The 25384-nt window shown below is 43.8% G+C and overlaps 1 protein-coding gene across 2 annotated transcripts; it reads left to right on the forward strand.

Annotated features, from left to right (window-relative positions):
* The first annotated feature begins 298 nt into the window (after positions 1-298).
* Positions 299-24067, forward strand: rerg (RAS-like, estrogen-regulated, growth inhibitor). 2 transcript variants are annotated; one of them, XM_026362571.1, is made up of 6 exons: positions 757-846; positions 3270-3363; positions 6105-6240; positions 19044-19100; positions 21922-21995; positions 22844-24067. In XM_026362571.1, exons 3-6 carry the CDS (start codon positions 6180-6182, stop codon positions 23252-23254), a joined length of 603 nt encoding a protein of 200 aa, XP_026218356.1. In that variant the 5' UTR covers positions 757-846; positions 3270-3363; positions 6105-6179; the 3' UTR covers positions 23255-24067. The 2 variants fall into 2 exon arrangements, with proteins under 2 accessions (XP_026218355.1, XP_026218356.1); XM_026362570.1 differs by lacking the exon at positions 3270-3363 and having other exon boundaries at positions 299-846.
* The last annotated feature ends 1317 nt before the right edge of the window (positions 24068-25384 follow it).

Here is a 25384-nt window from a genome sequence, read left to right on the forward strand (position 1 = left end):
ACCATCTACTGTACTTCCCCATATCCTGGACAGACTGATGCTACAGGTGCGCATTAGTTTTTAATGTCAGCTACACATGGAAATATTAACATGCACGAATTCAATGGCTGCTGTGATGAAGCCAGCAGGGACTGGGAAAGTGTTAACTACTGATCTTTTTTTTATTATAGAATATAAAAAAGAAAACCACAGATGATTCAAACTAACACATGAAGAGGTACACAGGAAATACCGGTCCTAGTGTAGGTGTTAGTTTTATTTATGTTAGACTCAGCTGAACCCCACACATGCAGAGGAGACTGCAACCTGAACTGAATCCTGACTGCATACGTATTCTCATTCAAAGCAGGACACCTGGATATGATTTCTTAATATGATTAGGTGAAAATTCAATGATTGGCCTCTGGAGCACGTCACATGAACTTGACCACTAGAGGTCAGTGTTACCCTCGGTATGCGCGCAGCAGCAGCAGCCCGGTCAAAGGCAGCAGAGTGTCGGGAACTCCAGCAGCTCCCCTCCGTGTATTTCCACTGATCCTCCGTTTGAGGGATTCATTCATCCCAGCCAGAGCTGCGACTCGGTCTGTCCGGTCAGGATCCGTCCATTCATCCAGCTGTGTGTCCATCCAGTCGTGCGTATCTGTCCAATCCAACCATCCAGCGGTGCGCCGCGTCCGCATCTGCCCCTGGGGAAGGTCAGGCACACCATTTTTAAATCAGGACAGCAGTCAACTTAAAAAAAAAAAAAAAAAAGAGGAACCCAACAACAACAACAACAACAGACAAGTGTCTCCTCCTGATCTGCATTTCATCACCGGGGATTATTACTGCATTCAGCGGGATCTGGTGAGTGTGTCTGTGACACGGCGCTGCAACGGTGAGGTGTGGGAATGATTAAACCTGTGATCAGGCCAGCAGGGTGGATATTTTACTAACGGGGTGAAACCTTTAGGAAGGTCATGCACACGGTGTGTTTCCACTAAGATGGATTTCTCTCTCATAGCAAAAAAACAAAAAACAAAAAACCTGACATTCCCATGATATTGGGGACTTGAGTGTTTTGGAATCGGTGTGAGTTTAGATCTTTTTGTGCTTGATGCTCAGCTGTCTTACATTCCAAGGCTGCATTTCTTATGTAAGATGAGCTGATAACATTTTAAAAGTTGCGCCATGAAGTCCAGATTGTGGCCTCTACAATCCCAGACCTGCATCCTCTGGTTCAGCCTTCATGAATATGCACTTTCATCATCTTACTTTGCTGCTTCATCTCACTCCACCTTCCCCTCTGGGGATGTAATTGGCATTCAAGAGCAGTTCTAAGTGTTGCATAATAGCACTCATCTCAATGGGATTTAGGGTCGGTCGGCACAGCATCCAGGGGGCTGCTTGCCAAGCTAGGGGGGGGGACTAGGGGACTTCACCGGGTGCCTGAGAAGGGCTGTGGGTTAGAAGCCAACACAAACTTGTTGATATCAGCTCCGTTGCTTTGATTCTCCTGTAAGAACAAGTTACAGCAACTCTCATGTAATCGGTTCCAATAATGACTCGCAGTGGTGGAATGTAACTAAAGTCCTGTACTTGTGTGTAACTCCAATATTGTAGAAGTATTGCTTGATTGCACAGGGCACCTTTGACTACGTTTCCTGTGAACATAGGTTTCTTTCTTCCAACACTGATGACTCACACTGTGGCCGGTCTTATCAGTAGTTTCGCTGCTTATTTCCTAAGCAGCAACAGCAGAGAGGGAGACTAAATATTCTCCGAGTGGAGACTTTGAGATAAAGACACGCGATGAAGCGGGATCATCAGCGTGAGGGGCTGTTCAGCACAAACCTGTCACCACTGACTGAAACAAACAGCCACACAAGGACCTGCAGGAACAGGGAAAGAACAATAAAGAAACACATTTGAATGATTTTATCCATATTTTAGGGAAATATCACTAACATGCTATGTTTTCGTAGGCTGTTACATTTATTTTCCACCCTCTGGTTTCCACTAGTTTCCCTCCAGAGGCAGTGCACCAGTTCACAGCATGCATTCAGATGACAGACCTGTGGTTTGCCGTCTTTCTATAGCCTGTGGTGTAGCAGGCCTCCTCCCATGGTTTGGAGCTCAGAGGTCTGTAATCTCCCTCAACCACAGCTCCACCACCCAAATTCATTACTCAGAGCAAAAATGACACAAAACCCAGCTGGGCACACAGCGGAAAGGAACATACGCGTGCCCAGTTTGACAGTTTGGATAAAGTCCCTCTACAACGGAGTAGAACGGGCTGTGGGTAAATTGTAGACAAAAGGGCACCAAGGTCATTATACGACCAGAGTTTAAAATTCCATGAGCTCATGTATTTCATTATGATATTTATGATAAAGTAACTTACAACCAAATGAAAAATATTATACAGCTTGGTCTGTTGTCAATCAGACATAGCCAGACGTGCTGAGTTTAGCAGCTGTTTCAGCCCCACTGAAACCGTCTTGTGACTTCACTGTGTGATATTGTGTATGTGAGCGTGTGAGAGAGCGAGACAAAGAGAGAGAGAGAGAGAGAGAGAGAGAGACACATAGCCAGGACAATGGGTGGAGTGGGTGGAGGCCATAAATGGCAAAACGTGAAGAAGACTGACCGTGTCGGTAGGCAGACACGGCTGTGTGTTCCTCTTCCTCCTCCCTCCGCTGGTGTTTCCCTGCTGCTGCGTAGGAGAGCGAGGGATCACTGCAGTGGCGGACCGTATGTCAGCTTACAGTAATGCATGTGAGAGGTTAAACAGACAGGGAGCGAGAAAGGAGATGGAAGCTATTTTGCTACTGTGCTCACACTTACTGTTTTCTAAAGCTAAATATATATATAGAAAAAGACTGGGGCAGCTCTCAGTGGCTGCAGGTTGAAATATTTGGGTTGTCATGCATGCTTCTGAGTGGACATTTCAGGTATGTGCAGGCGTTTTGCACTTGTCCATCACCCGGCAATTTTTGGTTGGGTTTTTAAATTTGTATTTAGTTTCAAAGTAATAGGCAAAGCCGGTTGTCATAGAGAGGGGACAACATAATGAACATTTAACTAAAAAAGAGTATTAGAGAGGCTTGTTATATAACTCTCATTACTCACAATGTGAAAACCACTCTATTCATTATAATCCTATATTGCGTGGAGGACATTATTAATAATACCCTTTGATAGCAACTTTTACATAAAGATCATAGCATGTTGTTTTTTTTGCAGACCTGTCTCAAACACTGGGTTAACAATTGATTCTCCCCAAATAGAAAAAGACTCCGCGACCCTCTCACAAACACTGACTGGAACATGTAACAGGACGCTCTAAACTCGAACACATCGTACTCGAAGCTCAATCAGAAAGTAAGAAAACTCTTTTGGTTATATTTGTACCCCTCTCTTTTCCACACTATGCCCCATCTCTGCTCTTCAACATATCATCCAATCCCATAATATCACTACAGTATCATTCACTGTTTGGACAGGGCTGGCTTCTTCGTGGTGGTCCACATTAATAATGCTAAAAACCATTATGACCTTGCTGAGTGAGAGGTATGAAGATTGATTATTGACCTCCTCTTGAGCCACATAATGTGGCACAAAGCCACTCCATATATGGGCATGTGGGTGCTAGTATAAAAGGAATAAGGTTAGTTTAAACCCTGAGTGTGTTTATGTGTGTAAGTCTGCGTCTGGCATGAAGAAAGAGAAAGCTCCACTTTCTCATTTCATAACCAGTGTGTTATTGGCACCTACGTAAACCCAAACACATTTTTCAGCTTTTATTCAACTGGGCAGAGTGAGCCGAGCTGTGTTTCCAGTTTTCTCCCAATTTGTCTCCCCATTTCTCATTTTAACCAACAGAGACTAAAACAGAGTTGACTGAGGAGATATTCCTTTGTGGTTTCATTTATACAACGTCAAGTGATGGTAGATCTCTATACAAACATGGCTGACATACTTCAGCAGTTTATAAATGGGTTTTTATGAATGCCAATTTACTAACATTTACTTTATTGTCTACCCGGTAACGTCTGGGGTTCCCCAAGGATCCATTCTTGGAGTTTATCTGTTTTCTCTTTTTATATTAAGGCTGGTAATGTTACTTGAATTATTTTACTGTAGTTTCTTTAACTGGTTTTGCAGCATTTTTATTTATGTTAACTTTATGATTACTAAAACTTGAATATTTTATTTCAAGTCTCACGCTACCACTAACTTGATTCCCAACAGTAGCACATTGTAGTTTTAGTCTTTTTGTTCTTATGCAGATGATACCCAGTTATACCCTTCTTTTAATCCAACAATGCCTCTAAAGATTATCCTTCACAATTAACAATAAAATAAAACACATGTTGCATTTATTTATGGCTAAGATCTTGTATTCTGTGGGCACATAACGTTGCTGAACCTAGACCTGACCAACTGCAGCAACCCCAGATCATAGTACTGCCCCCACAGGCTTGTACAGTAGACACTAGGCATGATGGGTGCATCACTTCACCCTCCTCTCTTCGTACCCTGATGTGCCCATTGCTTTGGAACAGGGTAAATCTGGACTCATCAGACCTCATGACCTTCTTCCACAGGACAGTTCTTAACCCAGTTTTAGTAGTTTCATCAATCTCCTTAGAAGTTTCCTTTGCTTGATTCATGCCAGTTATTTGACCCTTCTGAAACAGATTAACATCTTTTCCACGACCACTGGATGCGTCTTCAGACATGGTTGTTGTGTATTTGTTGTCATTTTATCTCAGTCTGCATTGCTGCTAATTAGAAATACACCATTCTCAAATGACTGAATGCCAGAGTTCGTCTGGAGCCATCAACATACAGCTTTTAGTTAGAATACCACTGGTGTCTGCATGATTGTGGTTCAAAGTTGTAAGAACGGCCAGGAGAAAAACAAAGCAAATCTTAAAATCAATGAGCTCATGAAATTACTGCACAGTGAGTTGTTTTCTAATAAAACAGACCTGTGCTTAGTTCTTTAACCAGCTGCACTTCTGTTTTCTATTAGAAGAGCTGATTTCGGCTCTGTGCACGCTTTATTCCACACTTTCCTGTTCTGTCTTTTCTATGTTTCACCTGCATGAAAAATCCCAGTTGGGAAGTCAACAAGTCCCCAAAAACAGACAGAAGCCGTCTCTGTATGCCGTACTGCTGACTTTGGTATTTTGGAACCAGAGGCCCTGTTGAATTGTGGTCTTTGTATCTTTTCTTGCCTGTGGGTGGACTTTCAGAGATACCGTCACCATCGGCTGATTAAATCTCTGCAACCAGGACCCATCAGAAGGAAGGATAAAGAGTGCGTTTCATTTGCAATGTTAGTATTAGGGATCATATCAGCTATACGCTATATATTTCAAAGGGCTAAACAACTGCACATGGCTAATACAGTGCAAGTGCCTTTATTAAAGCAAAACAAACAACCTTCTCCTGAAAAGGGGATTTGAGATGACGCACAATGTACTCATACCAGACTCTGGTATGAAGAGACATAATTTATTTGATTTGCTGTGACTGAAGCTTGCCTCCCTCTCCTTACCGATACTGTCTTCCACCTGTGAACAATGTACTCATTGTGCTCTATCCACTCTTTTTATATTGAGCCGTGATGTGCCAGGACTGCTCCGGTGCCTCTCATTACCAAAATTGCAAAAATTGCTTGTGCCCAGCTTCATGAAAATGCCTCAACGTCTCTTAGCCTGGAACATAACATTCACACATATACATATATTTTTTAAAAATCCAAACCTATCCTCTAGAAATCATGCCTATAGACCAAACTATAAAATATGCCGGTGCAAGGATTGACTCATGTCATTGATCTGATCATGCCTGACTGTGTCTCTTTTTCAGTGTAGTCAGTCACAGGCTGACACTTCTGCTAATGTAAGTGCAGCCTGTTGGACGACACTGACAAATCACCATGACTCACAAACTGTGTGTTGTAGAAACCCGTCATCAGTCGAGCTAAAAGTAGAACGATCTTCAAGAAACATTGCCAACAAAATGGGAAATCCTTCACTCAAATTGATATACAGGCGAAACAAGTTGTTAGAAATTCATTGTAATGCATCAGCTGCTCCCTGTTTCCTCAGGCGCTGCTGGATGAATGGCTGACCTTGGAGTTCACTGATTGGCTTGCTGAGCTTCACCGGGTCGCAGCTGCTGTCATGGCCAAGAGTCCGGAGGTGAAGCTGGCTGTCTTCGGCAGAGCGGGCGTGGGCAAATCAGGTAAAGTGCAGTGTGCCCGTCTTTCCTGCTGTGTTCGTTTACATGCTAAAGAATCTTGTATCTTTGGTGTTTTAATAGGTTTTAAACTGATCTCCAGGCAACAGTTCAATAACTTTTCAGGTTGCGTTGTTCTTTTTTCCTTCATCATTCGTGCCATCATTTCTCCAAGTTCTCACTTTGTTGGTGTAGTCGACATCACAGTGGAAGGTGGTTTTCGGTCTGGCTTAAATACCTTCCCTCCCACAGATAAGTCTGTTCAGTAGTTATCTTTAGGTTTCAGCATTCCTCTATAAGCAGCAGCAGCAACAGCAGCAGCAGCTGTGTCTCGGTTGGCGCCCTGCATGTTTTCTCCAGTAGTTAACACAATAACACAGACCATATGTTTCCTGTCGACCACAAATCAAGACAGCCTGCTTCTGTAGCTCCAATCAGCTGTTCGAAAACATGCTTTGCGATCTCTCTGTTGAAGGAGGCCATTAAGATGCCTGGGAAGGTCAACTCAAGTACCGTACTGAAAGTTGTAAAGACAGAGGAGTTCAGCTGAAACACGTGAAAAACACAAAACATGAGGCTGAACCTTGTTCAGCAAGCAGAAACCTTCTCCTTGAACTAAGAGCCGTGCTGTTAACCCGACAGTTTTTACTGTGACCTCCTGCTCTGTGGCTGCCAGTGTTCTGTTCCCACTTGCAATGACAGAAATCGTTGATTAGGTTATTGTTGAAGCTTCAGGCAATGCTCATGCTCTTTGAAAATTTCCACTGGAAAATGTACAAGAACATATCGACTTCCAATCTGATATCACAGAAGCATAAATATTACTTCAAAAGCACTTGCAGCTGGTTATTTTCTGCAAAACCTGTGGTGAGTGCAGCCAATTGCATCTTATTTTGCATCACTTTAGTGTCCCTTAGATGGACTTTAGGTGCATTTCTCCCATCCTACAAAACATTTGCTTGCTGGAACACTCTCTACAGTGCTGTGGACATTTGATTTTTTCATCAGCGCTTGATTAATGCAGCTCTGCAGTTGCCTTCACCCATGTGCTCCCCCCCCTTTAATGCACAAAAACAGACACTCTGCAGGATGGTGGTCATTGTTGTCACATCTGAAGCTACATGTAGCCCTGGTGATCCCTTCCACAATGAACGGCTCGCTTCTAAACATACCCCCGCAGATGCTAATGAATTGCCTTTTTCTCCACAATCTGCAAACATCTGGACTCAAACTGTCAATTATCCTCCCACCTCTTGTACAAAAGGACAGGAAGGAAAAATAAACTGTGATATTAACGAGATTTTACATGTTGTTTTGAACCATCAGTTTTCTTTGTCTCTCTTAGACGTTTATCAGGCAAAAAAACACTGATTTTTTGATTTCACTTTAAGGACAAGATCAGTGTCTGCATGGATTGTGCTGTTGCCACAAAGGTAAAATGGCCACGCATGTGTGCAACATGTTCGCATCCCCAGTTGAGTATACAGTAAAAACAAACATATGTGCATTCATAATGCGCGTAGCTAGAGACCCACTGAAGGTCAAACAGAAAGTATGAATTGGCTGTAAGATTGTATCACTGTTGCCAAGTCCACTTATGGGCAGCTTTGGACTTGTTTTTCTGTAAAGTCACTTAGAAATATTGGCAGGCGTGGGTTGAAGATTTTTTGGGCTCGTTTCCAAAAGTGCTGTTGCTTATTTGGGATTTCTCCCTATCTGTTTCACTCAAATATCACCGGGTAATGCAGTGACACTGCCTAATTTGTCCTGTCGCAGGATCTAACCACAACATTGTTCCCTCTCCCCTCATCTTCAAAACAGATCAATACTGTGCAAGTAATAAACCATGAGTTATAGTCACTTTTTTATAAGCATCAGATGTACTCTAGGTGGTTGAGATGGTGTTTCAGAGGTGAATCTGCCCCGACAAGAACAAAATATCTGTACCAGATAACTGGTGCAGATATTTTGTTCTCTATTCATGTTTCCATCTAAACTTTGAACAGTAATGTGTGTGTGTGTGTGAGGGTTCCTATTCTTGTTGGATTTCAGTGATCATTTAGTAGTGATGAGTCACATCTAGAAACTGTTTTGTTCCCCTGCTTGCTGGAAAGAATGTGTACCTAACAAGCTGGAACAGATTTGCTGGGTGCTCGTGCTCGTTGTAGGGGGTTTGCTGGTTCTTTGTAATGGTCTGACCTGGACTCCTGCAGAGCAATCCAGCAGTAGTATAGAGCAGAGTGTATTAACTTGAGAGTGGCTGTTCAGGCACTTTAAAGCCTTTTGGTTTATTGACTCAGTGCAAGGGGAGCTTGGGTCAGGAAATAAGACACATTTGTTCAATTACTGTACCTCCACCTTGGTCCCTGCTAAATGCACCGATGTGCACACAAGCACACACACATATGATGACATAAAGTACTTGTTGGAAAGGTTTAATAGTAGTTTTGTCAGTGAGGAGCAGGACTAACGTTGTGTATTCAAAGATTTTTAAAGTAGATAAACTACATTAATTGTACTATTAAAGCTGCTCTTGTGGAGATGAGGCTAGGATGTTAAAGTTAAAGCTGCACTAATCCTATTTTTATTTGGGGAATAAATAAAATGTGAAAAGTGTCAATTGTAGTGAGAAACTTACAGGACTCATAGGTTGACTCTGAAGTTCCCCTCAGCTCTATAGTGTTTTAGAGTCTTTAAGCTCATTGTTTTGGTTTTACAGCCTGTAACTTTAATATGGGGGTTCACTCTCACCATTCACGTCAAGTTTGTTTTGATGGCAGTCGGCCATTTTCATATAAAATCTCTAAAAACACTTTTGGCTGGTCACCAACTGGTGTATTTAGGAGCTGAAGAATCAGATTGGTGGAGACCAATAAAAAGATACAAAGGGAGTAAGTGCTAATGTTGTGCATTGTCTGCTGGATATGTAAAAAAAGCAAATTGTTTGCAAACGTGTTAAACATTATACAGTGATTGTATCATGTAGCCAAGAAAACCTGTTAATGCATTACTAATCAAAACTAACGTACATCATATGGTAGCAACTAACTGACTTATGAAATTAAGTGAATAAAACCTGGCTTATTATTGCTACAAAAACACTGACACACACACAGACGCGTAGTGAAAAGTGTGCTTTGGATGAGGGTCGGATGTTCTTTGGGGAAATTAACTTTATGGGCGGCAAAGCGCCGCTTCATAAAACATCTTGTCTCGTCGAGCCTCAAACATCCTGCCTCCCCTCCTCCCCTCAGCCTGTCTGACAGCCTGAAAGCAGAACAATAACAAAAAGAGCAGGCCAACATGTGTCTGCCTCAGAAATACTACTGTTTGCCACCTCCAACAGCAAAAAAGGGGACCATGAATCAGCCTAATGTAAGTGCTGGTCTGGAGCATGATTAAAACAGTCATTGAAAGGGCAGACAGGCGAGACAATGCTGCAAAAACAAACACAGCTGAGTGTTGGACTGAGCAGTGATGCACAAATCCAGCGAGTTGGTTGACAAAGTGCTGCCATTACTGTAATGCATGCGTGAGCTGCTGTTATCAGTCTGTAGCTGATGTTTTGTTGGGGAATGTAAATTGTACATCATATTCCTGTAGCATTCAAACACTAAGTGACAGTAGCACTAATCTCAGCTGTCTTTTTCCCCCTGTTCATCACATTCAACCACCATAGCACCCCCTTTAGATCTTTACCCTTTCAGACTATGCTTACACCTTTTCCCATTGCACTTCGTCACCAACGTTTCAATTTGAGAGGAACTTTTTCGCAGCATTTCCAGAGGAATGAATCTTAAAATGAGTTTCCACTCAGGTTTCTGTTTACTGCACAAATTGAATGGTGTCATTCGATGGCTGTTTGCTTGCAGAGCGTGTACTGACTGTTCCCTGCAGCATCTCAAAAACAGCATTGGCGACTAATGTCCTCTGACATGTCCAATACAAATGACCTGAGATGGCCGGGCTGGAGTCAGGGTAGGCTTTGGCAACAATGTCATTCAATTAGTGCAAGTGTAATATTTGAAATCGTAACTGAACACAGTGTACAAGATAACAGCATGCCTCTAAATGATTTCGACACTATTGCATTGCAAACTCATAATAATGACTTTGCAATAGGCTTCCTGCTGAAAGATGGCACAGACAACCTTGTGCACTCAAATCCCCTCTTGCAGCGATCATGCTGCTTCCTAAATCAACTTTCTGGGGTGTCTGCTGGAAGAAATGGCAGTCCTGCGAGGTAATGAAATAATTGATGGGATTGGACGTCCAACAGGCTTTCTGTGCAAAGCTCTGCGCTGTCGAGCAATTAACAGTATGGAGAGGCAGAGGGGCAGTTGCTCGTCCTGCTTCTTAGGTTTCTAGGCACATCCTTGGCTTTTGACAGCTGAGAGAGGCAGCTGTGAAGTTGACTTTGACTCCCCTGATGACATCCTGCAGACCTGCAGCCATAAGTTATGACTCATCCAACGCATTATGCTGGCTCATTTCAGAGGTAGATTTTTTACTCTTTTGGATAAGAGATCTGAAAAAAGGTTCACAAGTGGCTTTCAGGGTAACTGGAGTGATGTGAACGTGCACTTGAGGCATGTGTGAAGACTGTCTTAAATGTGTTACATAAGACTTTACAGAACTTTAAGGCTTTAGCCTTTTTTTTTTAACTAACTCATTTGTTCAGTTCACACAGAGTTCAGAGCTCATGGCTTTCGTGCTGCGGTGTGGGTGAAAAGTCAAGAAGGCTCTGAGAACAGTGCAAACAAAGCCTGGTTCCTACATGAGGAACAACAGATTGCAGATTAAAAAGGATTCCTAATTAATGAATAATGAAGACATGTACACTATAAATATAAATGGCAAGCTGCAAATATGCTGATCAAATCAATAAACAAACACAGAATGTAAAAAATCCAGTTTTAAAATATAAATATCCAATATTTGTGACTATTTCCCTATTGAAGCTTTTCACAGCACTGGATGAATGTCGGGAAATGATTGTGGGCTGGTTTAATAAAAACGTTACAGTCCCTGCTCACGTCCATCTTCAGCGTTCCCTTATTGCTTTGTAACGGCTCTGAAGCATCGTTAAACCTGGACTCCCTCCTTGTGCCTGCACTCCGCTGGTCTTCCTCCACCCTCCTCCACTTCCTTCTCTACTGAACACATTATCTGCTGCCCAGAACTTCCCTTTGTCTTCAGGACAGGAACAGGGTGTCTCTGCCATTCACCTTATCTGTTTGAGCTCTAAAGGCCAGGCCCGCCTGTTTTCCCCAGACTTCCCCTCTTATTCATATTCACCTGGCTCTGCTCTGCTCTTTTCTGCTCTGCTCTGCACGCTCACACAGGTTGAACTACAAAAAGCCAGAAAGGATAAGTCTGATCCTGGTTTGATTTGGGCCTCTAGTCAGTATAAATAACAGCAGACCGGTACATCAGTGCTCTCTTGACACATACAAAGATGCGGTGGACCCATAAAGGGAAATTTCTGTGTCACAGGAAGGTGGGCTTTTCAAGTGGCCGGGCTTTTTTTTCGTCTTTTGAATTATTTTTAGAGCACACCTCCAACTTGCCTCAGCCTCCACACATTGTCCGTCGTCCAATCGTGTACTCCGACTACCGCCGCTGTCCTCGGCCACCGTGTGAGTCACCGCTGGTTATCTGCCTGCTTGCTTTTAGCAACCTCACTCTCTGGAGATGATTAGCACCACTTTGAAACTTTCCTGATGCATCCATTAGGTGTTTTCTTTTTACCGTCTGCATTATCGGTGGAGGTTAAGGTTAATGTTTGATTTATTCAACACCGTTCCCTCTTCCACCTTTCAGCTTATGGAACACCTTCCTGTTAAACTCCAGCTTTTATTTTAGCTTCACTCTGCATGTATTAATTTAAGGACTTTTAAGAACAAACAAAAATAATACTCCGGTTCGGTTCATGGTGAAATTCTGTACTTTTTTCTCAGCTGTTTGCGGAACTTGATCTTTCTGTCTAATCACAGTGATGACCCCTCTCTAAGGTGTGGCTGCCCCAGCACCTCCTTCACATATGGTTCTTGATGAACAGCACTCGCGCTATTGTTAGAGACTAAATGAAAGGGATGAATGCGGTGTCAGAATCCTCACGCCCTTCCCCGCTGTAACCCCCACAACTGCGGCCTTCTGTCTTTCTGCATCTTCATGTGAAATCAAAGCGTGTCTGGTGTCCCATTTTACAGAGCCACAGGGCCCTGAGGAGAATGACTGCCTCTCTCTCTGCTATTGTGTGCTCATGGAGCTCGTCCAAAGTGGAGCGGAGGGGAGTTAATCTGACCTTTACTGTCATTCAAAGTGAACTTGATAGCTACTGGGAGTTGTTCTGTTCAAACAAAGAGACATCCATCTTCATAGTGCGAAGGCAAAGTGTATTCAACCAGGGGTGTATTGAAAAGTTGACACATTATATAAGACTGACTGGTGCTTCTAAGAGGGTGGACAACAAAACATAAGCAGCTTGATACATGTGGTGATATGAGAACCCTTTACAATAGGTTCTATTTCTACATAAATGTGAGCTAAAATGTAAAATCACTTATGATTGCAGCAAATCCCTCTGGATTAAAGATTTATAGAGGACGTTAGGGCTGAGAAAACTAAAAAAACTGCAGTACCTGATGGTTTAATTGCAGTTTAGTTTCTTACAAAAACATGGCTCGAGGCTGCACAGCCCATCTCGGTGCCAGAATGCCATTTTGTGATACAGAGACTGTGTTTACAGCACAACAAATCTAAATTGGCAGGCTGGCTGCCAGCATCAGTCTGGATGCTGCTCACAGTGATGTTGAGAGAGATGTGTTAATTTTTCAGGCTAGCGTTCTCCTGGGCAATACTGGGCGATTTTTGTGAAACTTACTGTATTATGTGCACCTCACACTGCATGCCAACTTTAATTTGTTCTATTTTGGAAGGATTTGGACACTTGCCGAAAATTGCCGAAAAAGTGGGGGATTAAAAGAACCACACCAAAAATCACTCAGCGCTAAAGGTTTTTTTTAAATATGTAATTTACCAATTGTTTACAATATGGGCCTAATTATTAATTATCCCATTGCTAATGACTAATGAAGCATGGCAGAAAATAGGAAGATGCTCCATTATTCTCAGAAGAGCAGTTGCTCTTATTACGCCCCACATCTCATTAATTTAAATGGTGCCTAATAACCACCGATCGGAAAATCCAGTCAGTAATGAGTTGATAGCTACGGAGGAAAAAAGGTGATGAATCATATGCTGTAATTTTCTCTGGAGAACAACAGAGATTATGAGGTTTCATGTATCACCACCAGTTTCAGATTTTGAGAAAAGATACAGCTCCTCAAGGATGCATGTTACTCCCATCTGTTACTGCCTGATCAGTACGAACTGCAAAAAAACACGGCATCAAGCTGCAATTTTTCAATTACTGCAGCTATCTCGATCATGTGGATAATCAAATTCCTGAGGCATAACTAATCAGCACAGAGAGCAATGACAGGAAAGCAGATAGCAAATGATCAATTGAGCGATCAGCTAAGTCTCTGGTGGCTGTTGCTACACTTGTCTCTTGCTTTCAACGTTTGCGTAGCTCACAAGGTTCACTAAATTTAAGTCTTCATTGAACCATTACAAATGTAGAACTAGTTAACATCAGTTAAGAAAACATACCTGATATATGTAATATAAGTGTGTGCTTTCGATGATTGCCTCAGTCTAATCCTCTCTTATTGTTTAACCACAGTTGTCAGTTTTTAGTGGCAGCAGCTGGTGTGTGATTATACTTCCAGTTAGAGCAATCATTCCTTCAATTATGGCACCAAGCTACACAACGACAAGGCATCTTCAGTAGGTGATGTAGTTACAGACATCTAATAGCTGGCTGATAGCTGCTGATAGCTGCGAATGAGCAATTGCTGTTTAAAAGAAAGGTGTTAGTAAATGGTCAAAATGCACAAGGTCATACTGCTACTAGAACATTCTCGTCATTGTCATTTCTTGTGTTTTGATTAGAATAAAAGGGGAGCTAAAAGGTGTGTTGATTTTATGTGACAAATTCCCCTGAAATCCACAACAAAGTATTTGTATCCACATGGTCCAGACAGTGACGCCATTGCCCTCATGGGAGATGACGTGAACTGTTGCCTTGTGTGTTGTTGCTACTCTGCGTACTTCTGAATACCCGCTCCCCCTACTCATGGAGTATTGGTGAGATCCTGGAATAAATATGAAGAAAGACCAATCGACTATAATCTGATCTGGAAATGGTCCGAGATGATGAGATGTCTGACTGATCTCATTTATATTTGGCAGTAAAGACGAAATATTTCTCCTGGCACCATGGCGACTGTGCCGTTTGCCCCCAGTTCACACATACATACATTTCCATATAATGTGGAATGTAATTTACTTCTATGCAGCAATTCCAGAGAGACTTGGTGTTAGTGTTTTGGGATGCAAATATACCCTAGAGAGAGACTGGTGGTGAAAGGATCTCTGGGAAAGCTCAGACTGAGAACAGTGGCCTAACCTCCTGTTCAGGAAGTGGTTTGGGAGCTTTTGTAGCCGGTTGTTTTGCCTCTTTCTAGCGTCATGCTCAGTGTGCGAAGAAAGAATCCTGTGCTATAATAAACACATCTACAAATATTTGCATTTAAATAAAAAAAAAATCATCGTTGAGCTTAATATCACCGATTCCATCCAGCTCGCTTTTTTTTCCCAGGTTGTGAAAATAATGAGAATGTGCTGCCGCCAGCGATCAAAAGATGTGTCACTGCAGATTAAAATGACTTTATCTGATAGACGAGTAAAAACAGCTGGAAGCTTTCAGAAGCCGCTTCACCCTGCAAACAACTTTCTCCCGCACCTGCTCTTTGGTTCGGGTTCTGTTCATTTTCCAACCATTCTTCAGTATAAGCGATTTAATCCTTGTCACCGTGCTACATATGCTCAACATAAATGCTTGAGCTTCAACAAAACAGGCTCTGGAAAGCTGCAAGATTAAAAGATTGTCCATGTTTCCCCTTTGACTACTAAGTAGGTTTGGAGGAAATCATAAATCAGATATCAATGCACAAAGCAGTGCAAGCTATAATTCTGTGCTCAACATCTCATTATATTGGCAACGATGTTGATTAGAGATGAGGGTTTGCTACACAAATAGAAATGATTGTCTCAAATTACTTGACATGATTGTGAAAATGATTTGTAGCGTACGATAAAGGATAACACACAGCTTATTTTCATGGCATGAACCGCTCCATGTCTACATCATGTTTCAGGGTGGTACGAGCATCACGTTATGAGGGACTTGCAGCTTCTTGTCTGTCAACAGAGCAACAGGGCAGCAACTGTCTGCATTTCCCCTGACAGAAATGCAATAAAATATAAAAAGAACAGAAACGCTTTGGTTAATGATTCACCTCTTTTCTATTCATGTAAAAACAGCGGGGAAACAGCGAGTCCTGCCAGCAGAGGAGCACATTTACAAGTCTGATGACAATCAGCAAAACTGTGCAGCACGACGAATGAATCAGAGGCAAAATTGAATTCCATGTATAACAGGAATGTCTTGATTATTCTTACTGATTTAAATTGCTTGCATTATTGATATTTCTTTCTGAGCATAACAGAGAATAAGTTATTCTTGACCTCACAGAGACATTAAGTCACTAATACAGTCTAAGCAGCAGGTGGTGAAAGTGAGAAATAGGAGGGTTTAAACCTTTCAGATTTAGTGGAATAAACAGTCCAACTATTTCCCCACCGGTCTCATCAGCACAACTGGCCTGTGTGACGTGACCTGATGTGACATGAACACAATAGTTACAGAACCTGACTGCAGCTGCGCGGCACTGGGAGGGTTCTACTCATCAGCCGGCCAAGACGTGTTTTTGTGACCAGAGGGAACCAAAGAGCCGCGGGTGTCCGTCTGATAGCTGTGGGGAATCAATAGGAGGTTGCTCAGCGAGTTCCACAGCGCTGGCTCCGAACAAGGCCGCGGGACACGCTAATTGCTCGTGCTTTGTTTGCAATTAGTCCAACATTCGGCTGTTAATTTGATTCTGTCACTTTGCACAAAAGCAGCTCTTGAAAAACACCTCGAAGCGAAGTGTTTGACGTAAACCTGAAAACGCCACTCATCCACTCATAGTGACCCTGTGAAACGTGGGCTGGAGAACTTCCAGAAACAGAAGAAGCTGGTTCTATGAGCTACAGTGCACCTACAAAAATTTCACTGTGCTTAACCTTTACCAAATTTTAATGTTGCAGCCTTATTTTTCTCAAAACTCTACAACATTACCCCCCAAAAAAGCTTGTATCATCATATTTTTTACCATATTTTTTTATTTTTTATTACCAAGGCTGTAACATTAAATGTGGAGAAGGTGATGCTCTGTATGTGCTTTTTTCTTTTTACCTGTTCCATTACCGGCTTTCCCCTCAGTGCTCAGTTAGAGAACCGCCATCCTTTGTGATCTAGTCATCTTGGTGACACATTGTGCATCACTCCCACTGCAAACCTTTAGTGAATCTGGGCCACAATGTCCATACTGACGCATGTTAACAAAGGCTCCTCTCTTCCATGTGTACATGTCTTTCCAGTGGCAGTGAAAAGCAGGAGATACAGTTACCGCTAATGAGGAGAGGACTTCACACCCCATTGGTTATTCTGTCTACCTGGAATCCAGGCCACAGTAGCAGAAGAGGCGCAAAATAACCTCAGTGGGAAATTCAGTGAAGAGGCACAAGTAAATGTGCCCAGAGAAGAGAGCTGTGTGTCAGTGTGCCTTCTCAGGAGCATGACGAATGATGTGCCTCTTCGTGCATTCAGGGGATATCTGAAGTGTGTTAAGAAACAAAGAGAGAACAGGAAAGAAAATGGGGTTAAAGAGGTTATTTCAAAGAAAATGGAAAGCTGCAGTAGGTGCAACATGAAAAGACGAGCCCGTCACTCTTAAGATGCTGCATTGAGGCGCAGGGCTCATGCTTGTGAACACACAAACTGTTTTGGCTGCTGAAATTAGACTAGAAGGTGAAGCTTTCCACAGCTACTCGAATGACAAACTGAGCACCACACTCATTTATCATCAAACACTGGCCCCGAGCTCAAAGGCCAGACTTGACTTCTGCAGGAGCGTAATGAAACGTGGCAGCGACACTCTGGACAACATAAAAGCTTTTCTTCCCCCTCATGCGTCGTGGCTAATCAGGAGCAGAAAACAGGCCCTGACCAAGATGGAAGCGCTTTCCACATTGTCCCCTTTCCACAAGCAGCAGCCGAGTAAGTTGACGCAAGGATACAGATACCCACGGGGAATCAAGTGGAGCACTGGCAGAGAACTGGATAGAAAGTGGATAGAAAGTCTGAACACTCGCTTGTTACTCGCTTTTCCCAATTCCATGTTTAAATTAAAAGTTGAGAAGAATGAAAATGTGTCTGTAGGCCCCTAGAAGAGTATGAAGTAGTGACAGGCAGGTGTTTCTAGTAAGACAGGTGTGTCCTGTGAGATTAAGTGTTCAAACACTCGCCCGCTCCAAATGACTACTCTTGGATTTTTCCCTTTGGATCCATCTGTGAAGACTGTGTCCGTTGTTGAAAAGGCCAAATCAACACGAGCTCACTGTGGTTAGAAGGCATCAAACAAACACTGGGAACAGCCAGGAAAAATAAATTAGAATGTGTTGAAAAAGAAAGAAACCACTGGTGCACTGAGCGACGTGCGTGGAACAAGTAGGAAAACGGGTGTCGGCGTCGGGGAAACTGCAATCCACTGCTCGAAGAAGACATGAGGCTTCAGAACAAACCTAAACACTCGATTTACAACATGGTTGAACATATCGGAGCAACTAGTTCTGATGATTTAGTCAAAGCATGTCAGTGTCTTTTCATCATTTCTTGCATGAAAGGGACCAAAGGTATTTTCCAAAATGTCAAACTCATTATTCAGCTTCAAAGTCATCTCCAGAGAAACGCGTGAATAAATAGCTGCACATGCATAACGGTGAAGCCTTATGATGACCTCATACGCATTTAAGGTCATTTCCTGTTCTAGCTGGGAGTGCATTTATGCTCTCCTATAGGACTCTGAAGTGGCACCGTGCCCACGCAGAAGCTCAAGTGAAGGGAGAAACGCTGCAGTGCTCGGATAGACAGCTGCAGAACGGAGGCACACACCTCCTGCAGTGACTTGAAGAGAGGCCCGGCGCTCCGTGTTTTAACTGGATTACTGTGGTGCTCAGCTGTGAAGTACCAGGGGGATGATGCTGTTGTAATAAGCAGCTGAGAAGGCGTGGCGGTGTGCATGATCCCATTGATAAAACTAATCAGAGAGTGGGTTTTAGCTTCTAGATGAGATGAAGTGTTGCTGGGAAACAGTCGAGTGTATCAAGATGTTTGATCTGTGAATATTTTTTTTTTATTTTTATTTTTTATGCCGTTTCCAGACGTCGTCCTGCGTCACAGACGTGGTGTCCACACTTTCAAACTGGTGTTTACAACAATGACTAACAGCACACAGTCTGTTTGATTTGTAGCCATGTCTGATCCACAGGTAATAGCCTTCTAATTCTGTCTGAATAAAGGTTATCAACATTTCCTTGCAGCAGATTACTCGTTGATGGCACACCATTAAGAGTGTGAGTCACTGGCCTGCTGGAGGTGGTGTTCTTTGATTTGTGAGGCTGGTTTGCTTTAAAAAGGGTGCACTAACTAGCCTATATGAAGAAAAGGAAACTGTGCATGTGTTTCTTGCGCTGTTTTCATATTCTGAACATGTTCTTATCTTTTGTCCCCCCTGCAGCTCTGGTCGTGAGATTTCTGACGAGACGTTTCATCTGGGAGTATGACCCAACACTTGGTAAGCCAAAAAAAATCAGATCTGCTAATCAATCAGAGGATGCAGAAGTTTGGTTCATTCCAAAAGCACAACTCGGATGCAGACTCACAGAATTAGCCTTTTGAGCGCTGCAGACTGAACCAGTTCCCTACACTGTAATTACCGTGTGAAAAAGATCACGTCTCGTCTGTGCGGCGCTTTTCATTTCCTGGCTCTACACGGCAGGTCGGAGCCTCTGGCACGTCAGTTTTTCGGTGACATACAGTATCAGTTGCAGCATCGCAGCGGCGTGCAATTACCAGCATAAACAGACTGCGCTCAGAAATATTCTCTTGTTGAATCAACCTCACAATATAGATTTTAAGATGGAACTCAGGCACCTGACATGAACGGGTTATTTGAACATGTGTGCTGTAAAAACCCCGGGGGAGTGTGCATGAGTTTGACATCAAGTAAAGAGGGATGACTGCTTCCTTGGAAACCACGAGCGCTGGCGTCACGGCCGACAAAGCACAGCTTGAGGTGTAGAGTGGGAATAACAGCACTGTTGGAGGGTGTCTGTCACCAATCAGACTGTTCGGCTGTAATTACCCATGAAGTGGTCAACACATTATTAAAACCCTATTATGGGCACGTCACACAGGTAGGGTGTGTGTGTGTGTGTGTGTGTGTGTGCGCAGAGTGCCGCTTTTAGAAATGCAGGTTATGGCCTGAGAGCGTGGGCTGCAGTTAATCCATCTCAATTTCCCCTTCAGGTCCCTACAGTTCACCATTCGTCTCCATTTGTTATCCACCTATTTGTTCACATCAGGGTCACAAACAAGGCCAGGCGTCGCTTTCCACGATGACGAATCGCCAGCGTTTCAAGGCCTCCTGGGAAATGGTGTCTGCTCATGCAAATGCAAGCATCTATAAATGTACTTTATAACGTACCACCATGGGAAACAGAAGCTGTGCAGAATGCACACGGCCACAATATTGCACTCGCCCTTTCTGTGCCTGCACACAGCAGGCAGTCATGGATCTCTCTCTAATCTCGTTTTGGCTCAGGTAATTAACTCTGAGCCACTGCAACAACTGAGCTTAATATTAGGATCGCAGGTGTGCGGTGATCATATTTCCAAGTATCTGGACATGAAGTTAAGTTGTTAAGTGTTAAGGTTTTTTTTTTTTTTTCCCTCCCAGATATCACAGGCCAGCGTGTTCTGATAAGCAGGCTCACTTTTGTTTCCGGTTTTGATGTATTTATAAGTTTTCTGCCAAAACAGCCTCCAAGCTGCGAGGGCTTTTGAATTATACGCGACGGATTGTTCGCTGCCAGGAAATGATTGCTTTTGTTTCTCTCCAGGACCTTTAGAAAGGATGGCGGGGCTGGTTAAATCATTCTGTCCCTGCTCCCCGTCAGTACACTTAGCAACAAATACACGCAGGGATGGATGTGGACAGATTGGGTGCCTTTAGAGTGATGGCTCCTGAAATAGGCTGTCCCATGAGTAGCAGTGTGAGACTCCGGTCCTCCTCCTCCTCCTCAGAGATGCTCCTGATGTCTCCAGCCAAACAGCCATAAATCGCTGCGTTACCTCCGCCTGTGGCCATCTGTGACATTTTATTTACATCACGCTACGCAGTTTATTCCCTGGAGAGGTGAGCGCACCTGGGACACAGCAGGGTGGACGTGCTGGGGCTGGAGCAACATGTCTGCTATTTTAAACTCTTGTCACTAAGACCCCGGACATCTTTCTGACAAGGCATTTGCATTATTGTTTGTGTACTAAAAAGTACTGGTTACCATCCTCGTTCTTTTCTGATGGGAGATTGATTTATGTCATGACTACCTTCAGGAAATAGCCATATCCAAATGGCAGCAGAACAGGCAGGACGTGACTCACAAGCTGAAAGCAACCCTAAGACCCGAGTCGTAAAAATCACAAAGCTTTGACAAAGTGCTGGGCTTAAACCTTCGGGTAGAGATGACGGAAACAATCCTGCACAATCTATGTCTTTACCAGAAGGGTTTTACACAGATGGGATTTTTTTACAAGGGGGCAATTCAGGCAGATATAACTCCTGTGCTGTCCAAGGTGGAATGAAAGGTCACAGTCACAGTTCACACCTGGGCTCCTGTGCCAGGAATAAGAAGCACTCGTCCTGCTTTTCCAAGCCAGCTGGAGGTGAAGCTCCGGTCGCTCCAGGGTCATTGCAGGAGTCAACCAGTAACCAGGGCGGTCCAACTACAAGGAAAAGCCACTAATGAAATAGAAAATGGTAACTGTGCACTCTCTATGAGCCAGGCAGAAACCAGCATGTCACCTTTTGTTGACCTGTAATAGAAGTTCCCCGCTTACTCTGCCACCGCTCAACAAATGTAAGTGTGGCGTTTGTGGCCATGCAGAGCAAAGGTCAACTTCACCGATCTGTGCCACTTGTGTGGTTTGTGATAAATATGTTGCTACATCACTATACAAACTACTGTAAATGTGTAGTAGTTGATGTTTTAGTAAAGTGGTTTCATTACTTGTTTACTTATGTGGGAAGGAGGAAAAAAAGGAGATTCTATTCTGAGTGATAAATTGCCAAGCCAGAGTCAGATATGTGTTGTTAGAAAACGCTCCCTCACACCTACTTCCTCTACAAAAGCCGGCGTTGTTTGACGCTCTGAATCATTCATGAAAACAGTAGGTGGAATAAAAAAATCTCCACTTCTGTAATGATGACTTTTTGTTAACGCATCTCCAAAATCTGCCCGGTCTCTAATTCACGCACTCAGAAATGCATCACAATGAGTTTTTAGTCCTGCGTTAGTGATGATTCACAACAAAACGGAACTTTTTGTATGTTACAGAATCAACATATCGGCATCAGGCCAACATTGATGACGAGGTCGTTACCATGGAGATTCTGGACACCGCGGGACAGGTAAGATTAATTAAAGATAAATAAATTGTTAGTGAGCCTTCACGTCACCTCCGTGGTTAGTACAATTATTTAATTATGTCCATATTGTTTAGATGGTGCAAGATGACTGTAGTCAAAACACACAGAATGGGACTAAACTGCGTTCCCAGTGGACACAGGCAGAGCTGACACTGGGAGACAGTCTCACTTGTTTCTATTAAAGTCCAATGTCTGAACGCTCAGCTATCGTCGTCCCACGCTGCCTTCCTCGAGCTGATGTGACCCCTGATTTTAGACACTTGTTGCAGGAATTGGTAGTAGCGGATGGGACAGAATGGCACTTAAAGCTGGTCATTTCCTAGAATCTGTCACAGGCTGCCCATGAGGGAGAGCTCGTGTTAAGATAAAGATGCTGCAGTGCTGCGTAGGTGTTGGTGCTGACGGCTGATTTCCCCTGCAACACTTCAGCCAAGTCATCTCTCTCTCTCTCTCTCTCATTACACTGTAGCCTATTTTGAGCTGGCATTAGGATGAGGTCTGAATATTTCCAGACATGTCAGGCCTGCTCCGACTGATTCATCTGCAGCAGGATGATTAGTGGAGGTGGAGTTTTATCTGAGGATCAGAAATTCCAGGATCAAAAGTCGCTCAAATACCAAAACATCAAACTCATCCGTCCTCTGAGGGAATTAGAAATTCCTCTACCTATAACTGATCTAGCTGCATCCTTTGACGTCTGCCACACACGCAATTAAGTCCTTGGACAAGTGGCTGGATGGTTTCTGCTTTGACACGTTTGAATTAGCAGCACATGCCTGAAAGCTCATGTTTCTCATTTCATTTCTGGCCTTTTCTTGTTCTGATGTTAGGAGGACATCCAGCAGAAGGAGGGACACATGCGCTGGGGTGATGGGTTCATCATCGTGTACGACATCACAGACCGGGGAAGCTTCGAGGAGGTGGCGCCGCTACGGAGTCTCCTAGAGGAGGTGAAGAGGCCGAAGAACGTCCCTCTGGTGCTGGTGGGCAACAAGTCGGACCTGGACCACGTCAGGCAGGTTGGGACGGAGGAGGGCGAGCGGCTGGCAGCTGAGATGGCGTGCGCCTTCTACGAGTGCTCGGCGTGCGCCGACGAAGGCGGCGCAGTGGCCGAGGCTTTCCACGAGCTCTGCCGCGAGGTGAGGCGCCGCAAGGCCGTGCAGGGCAAAGCCAGGCGCCGCAGCTCCACCACGCACGTCAAACAGGCCATCAACAAGATGCTGACCAAGATCAGCAGCTAGGGAAGAGCCGAGTTATCATGTGATGACACAGGAAACCAAAAAAAAAAAACAAGTGTAAATGCTTCAAAGAATAGAGAATTGAGCTCTTTGGATCTAAATAATCCAGAGATCTCTTTAAATGACCAACTAAGACTGAGGGGGGTTAAACAATTGTGCATGCAAGCTGTCAAATTTAAACATTTAATGAGCAGATTCGTGGTTTCTTCTGTATCTCGTCTGTTGGGGGGGTGGGAGGGGGTTGTTGTGATGTGCTGCGGCCCAACTGTGTTTACCTGTCCTGTCAGTGAAAGTCCAAATACCTACTATTAGATAAAAGTAGATCCACTGCCATTCACCCATGTCAATCCAGGTAAAAACCAAGCACCGGGAGCTGTCAGTACCTGCTCAAACATCAAGCTCGTCTTGTTCTGCAGTGGACTGTGGCTTCCCGCGTTTGTTCAGGATGCGTGAACTTGAAATGTTTCCCCTCAAGATACGGAACCCTGTCAAAGCACGTCGGGACTCATGACTGAACTAATTCACCGCCGTTTCCAAATGTACAAAAAGAGAATCGGCCGCTGTCCACCCCCCAACACTGTCCATTCCGGGGACGTTCCATATATGGCTGTAATGTTAATACTGTAAACTACAGTTTGTATCATACTGTATGGTTTATTGCCTTAAGCACTGCCGGCATCTACAGTAAGAGATACTGTAATTGTTGAACTGTATTATGTTTCTTTCTCATGCATGTGAGCTGTTTCTGACCCCTGAACAACCAGCTGTGCACTTGTAATTAAAAACTGACACAGACCATATGTTTGCTTGACATCAGTCAGTGTCGTTTGATTGATTGATTGATTGATTGATTGACTGATGTCCAATTAACATGAACCGTAACTGTTTGACTCACTGACAACACTGGGTGGATTCAAGCAGCAAGTGCTGCTGCAGATTCTTCGTTCACATGTCTTCAGGGCAGTGTGGATATCAAAACGTGCAGCTCTTCTCACGTATCCAGTTTTATTGCCGCAGGCAGAACTGAAATGCAACCAAACTCTAAAACAGTGCATTAACAAAAAGACAGCCTCCCACTAAACACATCGTGTTACTTCAAATAGGCTGCTGACTCAGGAGGACTCCGCAACACAGAAATAGCTTACTGTAGTTCGGATGAAGCAGAAAAGGAGTGGCCCAGCTATCTGGCAGATAATTACTAGAGGCAAAAGTCCCATAATAACCAGGAAAGGAGCCACAGCGCTCCTCCTTATCCTGACCAGCTGGAGACTCTCAAAGGACAAGCCCAGGTTTTCCCCCCTCATCGCTGCAACATGAGTTTTTTTTTTTACTTTATAAAATCACTGTAAAAGCAAGAGAGAAGAGAACCATGAGCGGACGTGATGAGATTATTGCAGAGAGCCTTGAGGGTCGTTCTCCAGGTTTGATGCCCAAGGTGACTGAACGTCTAGTGACACGGCCGAGAGCACAGACGTCATTTCCTGCACAGCAACAGCGCAAATATCCAGACAGAAGTCTAATATTAAGGCGCCAGAGGGGAGAAAAACGTTGCCGTCCGCTTAGCTGATAGATCCTTTATGTTCAGCGGCTGTTCATTTGATCTGTCAGTAGGTGCCCCAGCAGATTAAATATGAAAAAAAAAAAAAGCAGCTGGACAAGATTGATGCAGGAATTAACTTCTTTTTTGGCCAATATATGATATTAAAATATGAAAATATTAACTATGTTCTGCCCAATCTCATCTCATGCTATGACGCGTTAGAGGGAGGTTGGGAGTTTGAGGCGCCGTGGAGCCCGGCAGGAGTCTTCGCCCCTGGGTGGACGTGACGCAGGCACTGAAGTGTGTAACTATCTTTTTGGTGATTTCACACAGTTCTCATCACCTTCATCAGTGCGAGGTGGAGGAGCTGAGAGGGCGGTCGGAGCAAATTAGGGGCCACAAACAGATGGAGGAGCAGCCACTTAGCCAGGGCGTGAGCGCCAGTGACACTTCCGTTTATGGCTGTGATTTAACTCTGTGCTTCTGCCATGCTCCAGAGTACACACATCGACAGAGGAAGTAGTTGTACGTTCCTCATGACATCCATCTTGCCATTTCTGGGTGCAGCCCACCCTCAGTCCTCACTTGACTCC

The sequence above is a fragment of the Anabas testudineus genome, chromosome 23, assembly GCF_900324465.2.
Source record: "Anabas testudineus chromosome 23, fAnaTes1.2, whole genome shotgun sequence".
Classification (NCBI taxonomy): Eukaryota; Metazoa; Chordata; class Actinopteri; order Anabantiformes; family Anabantidae; genus Anabas; species Anabas testudineus.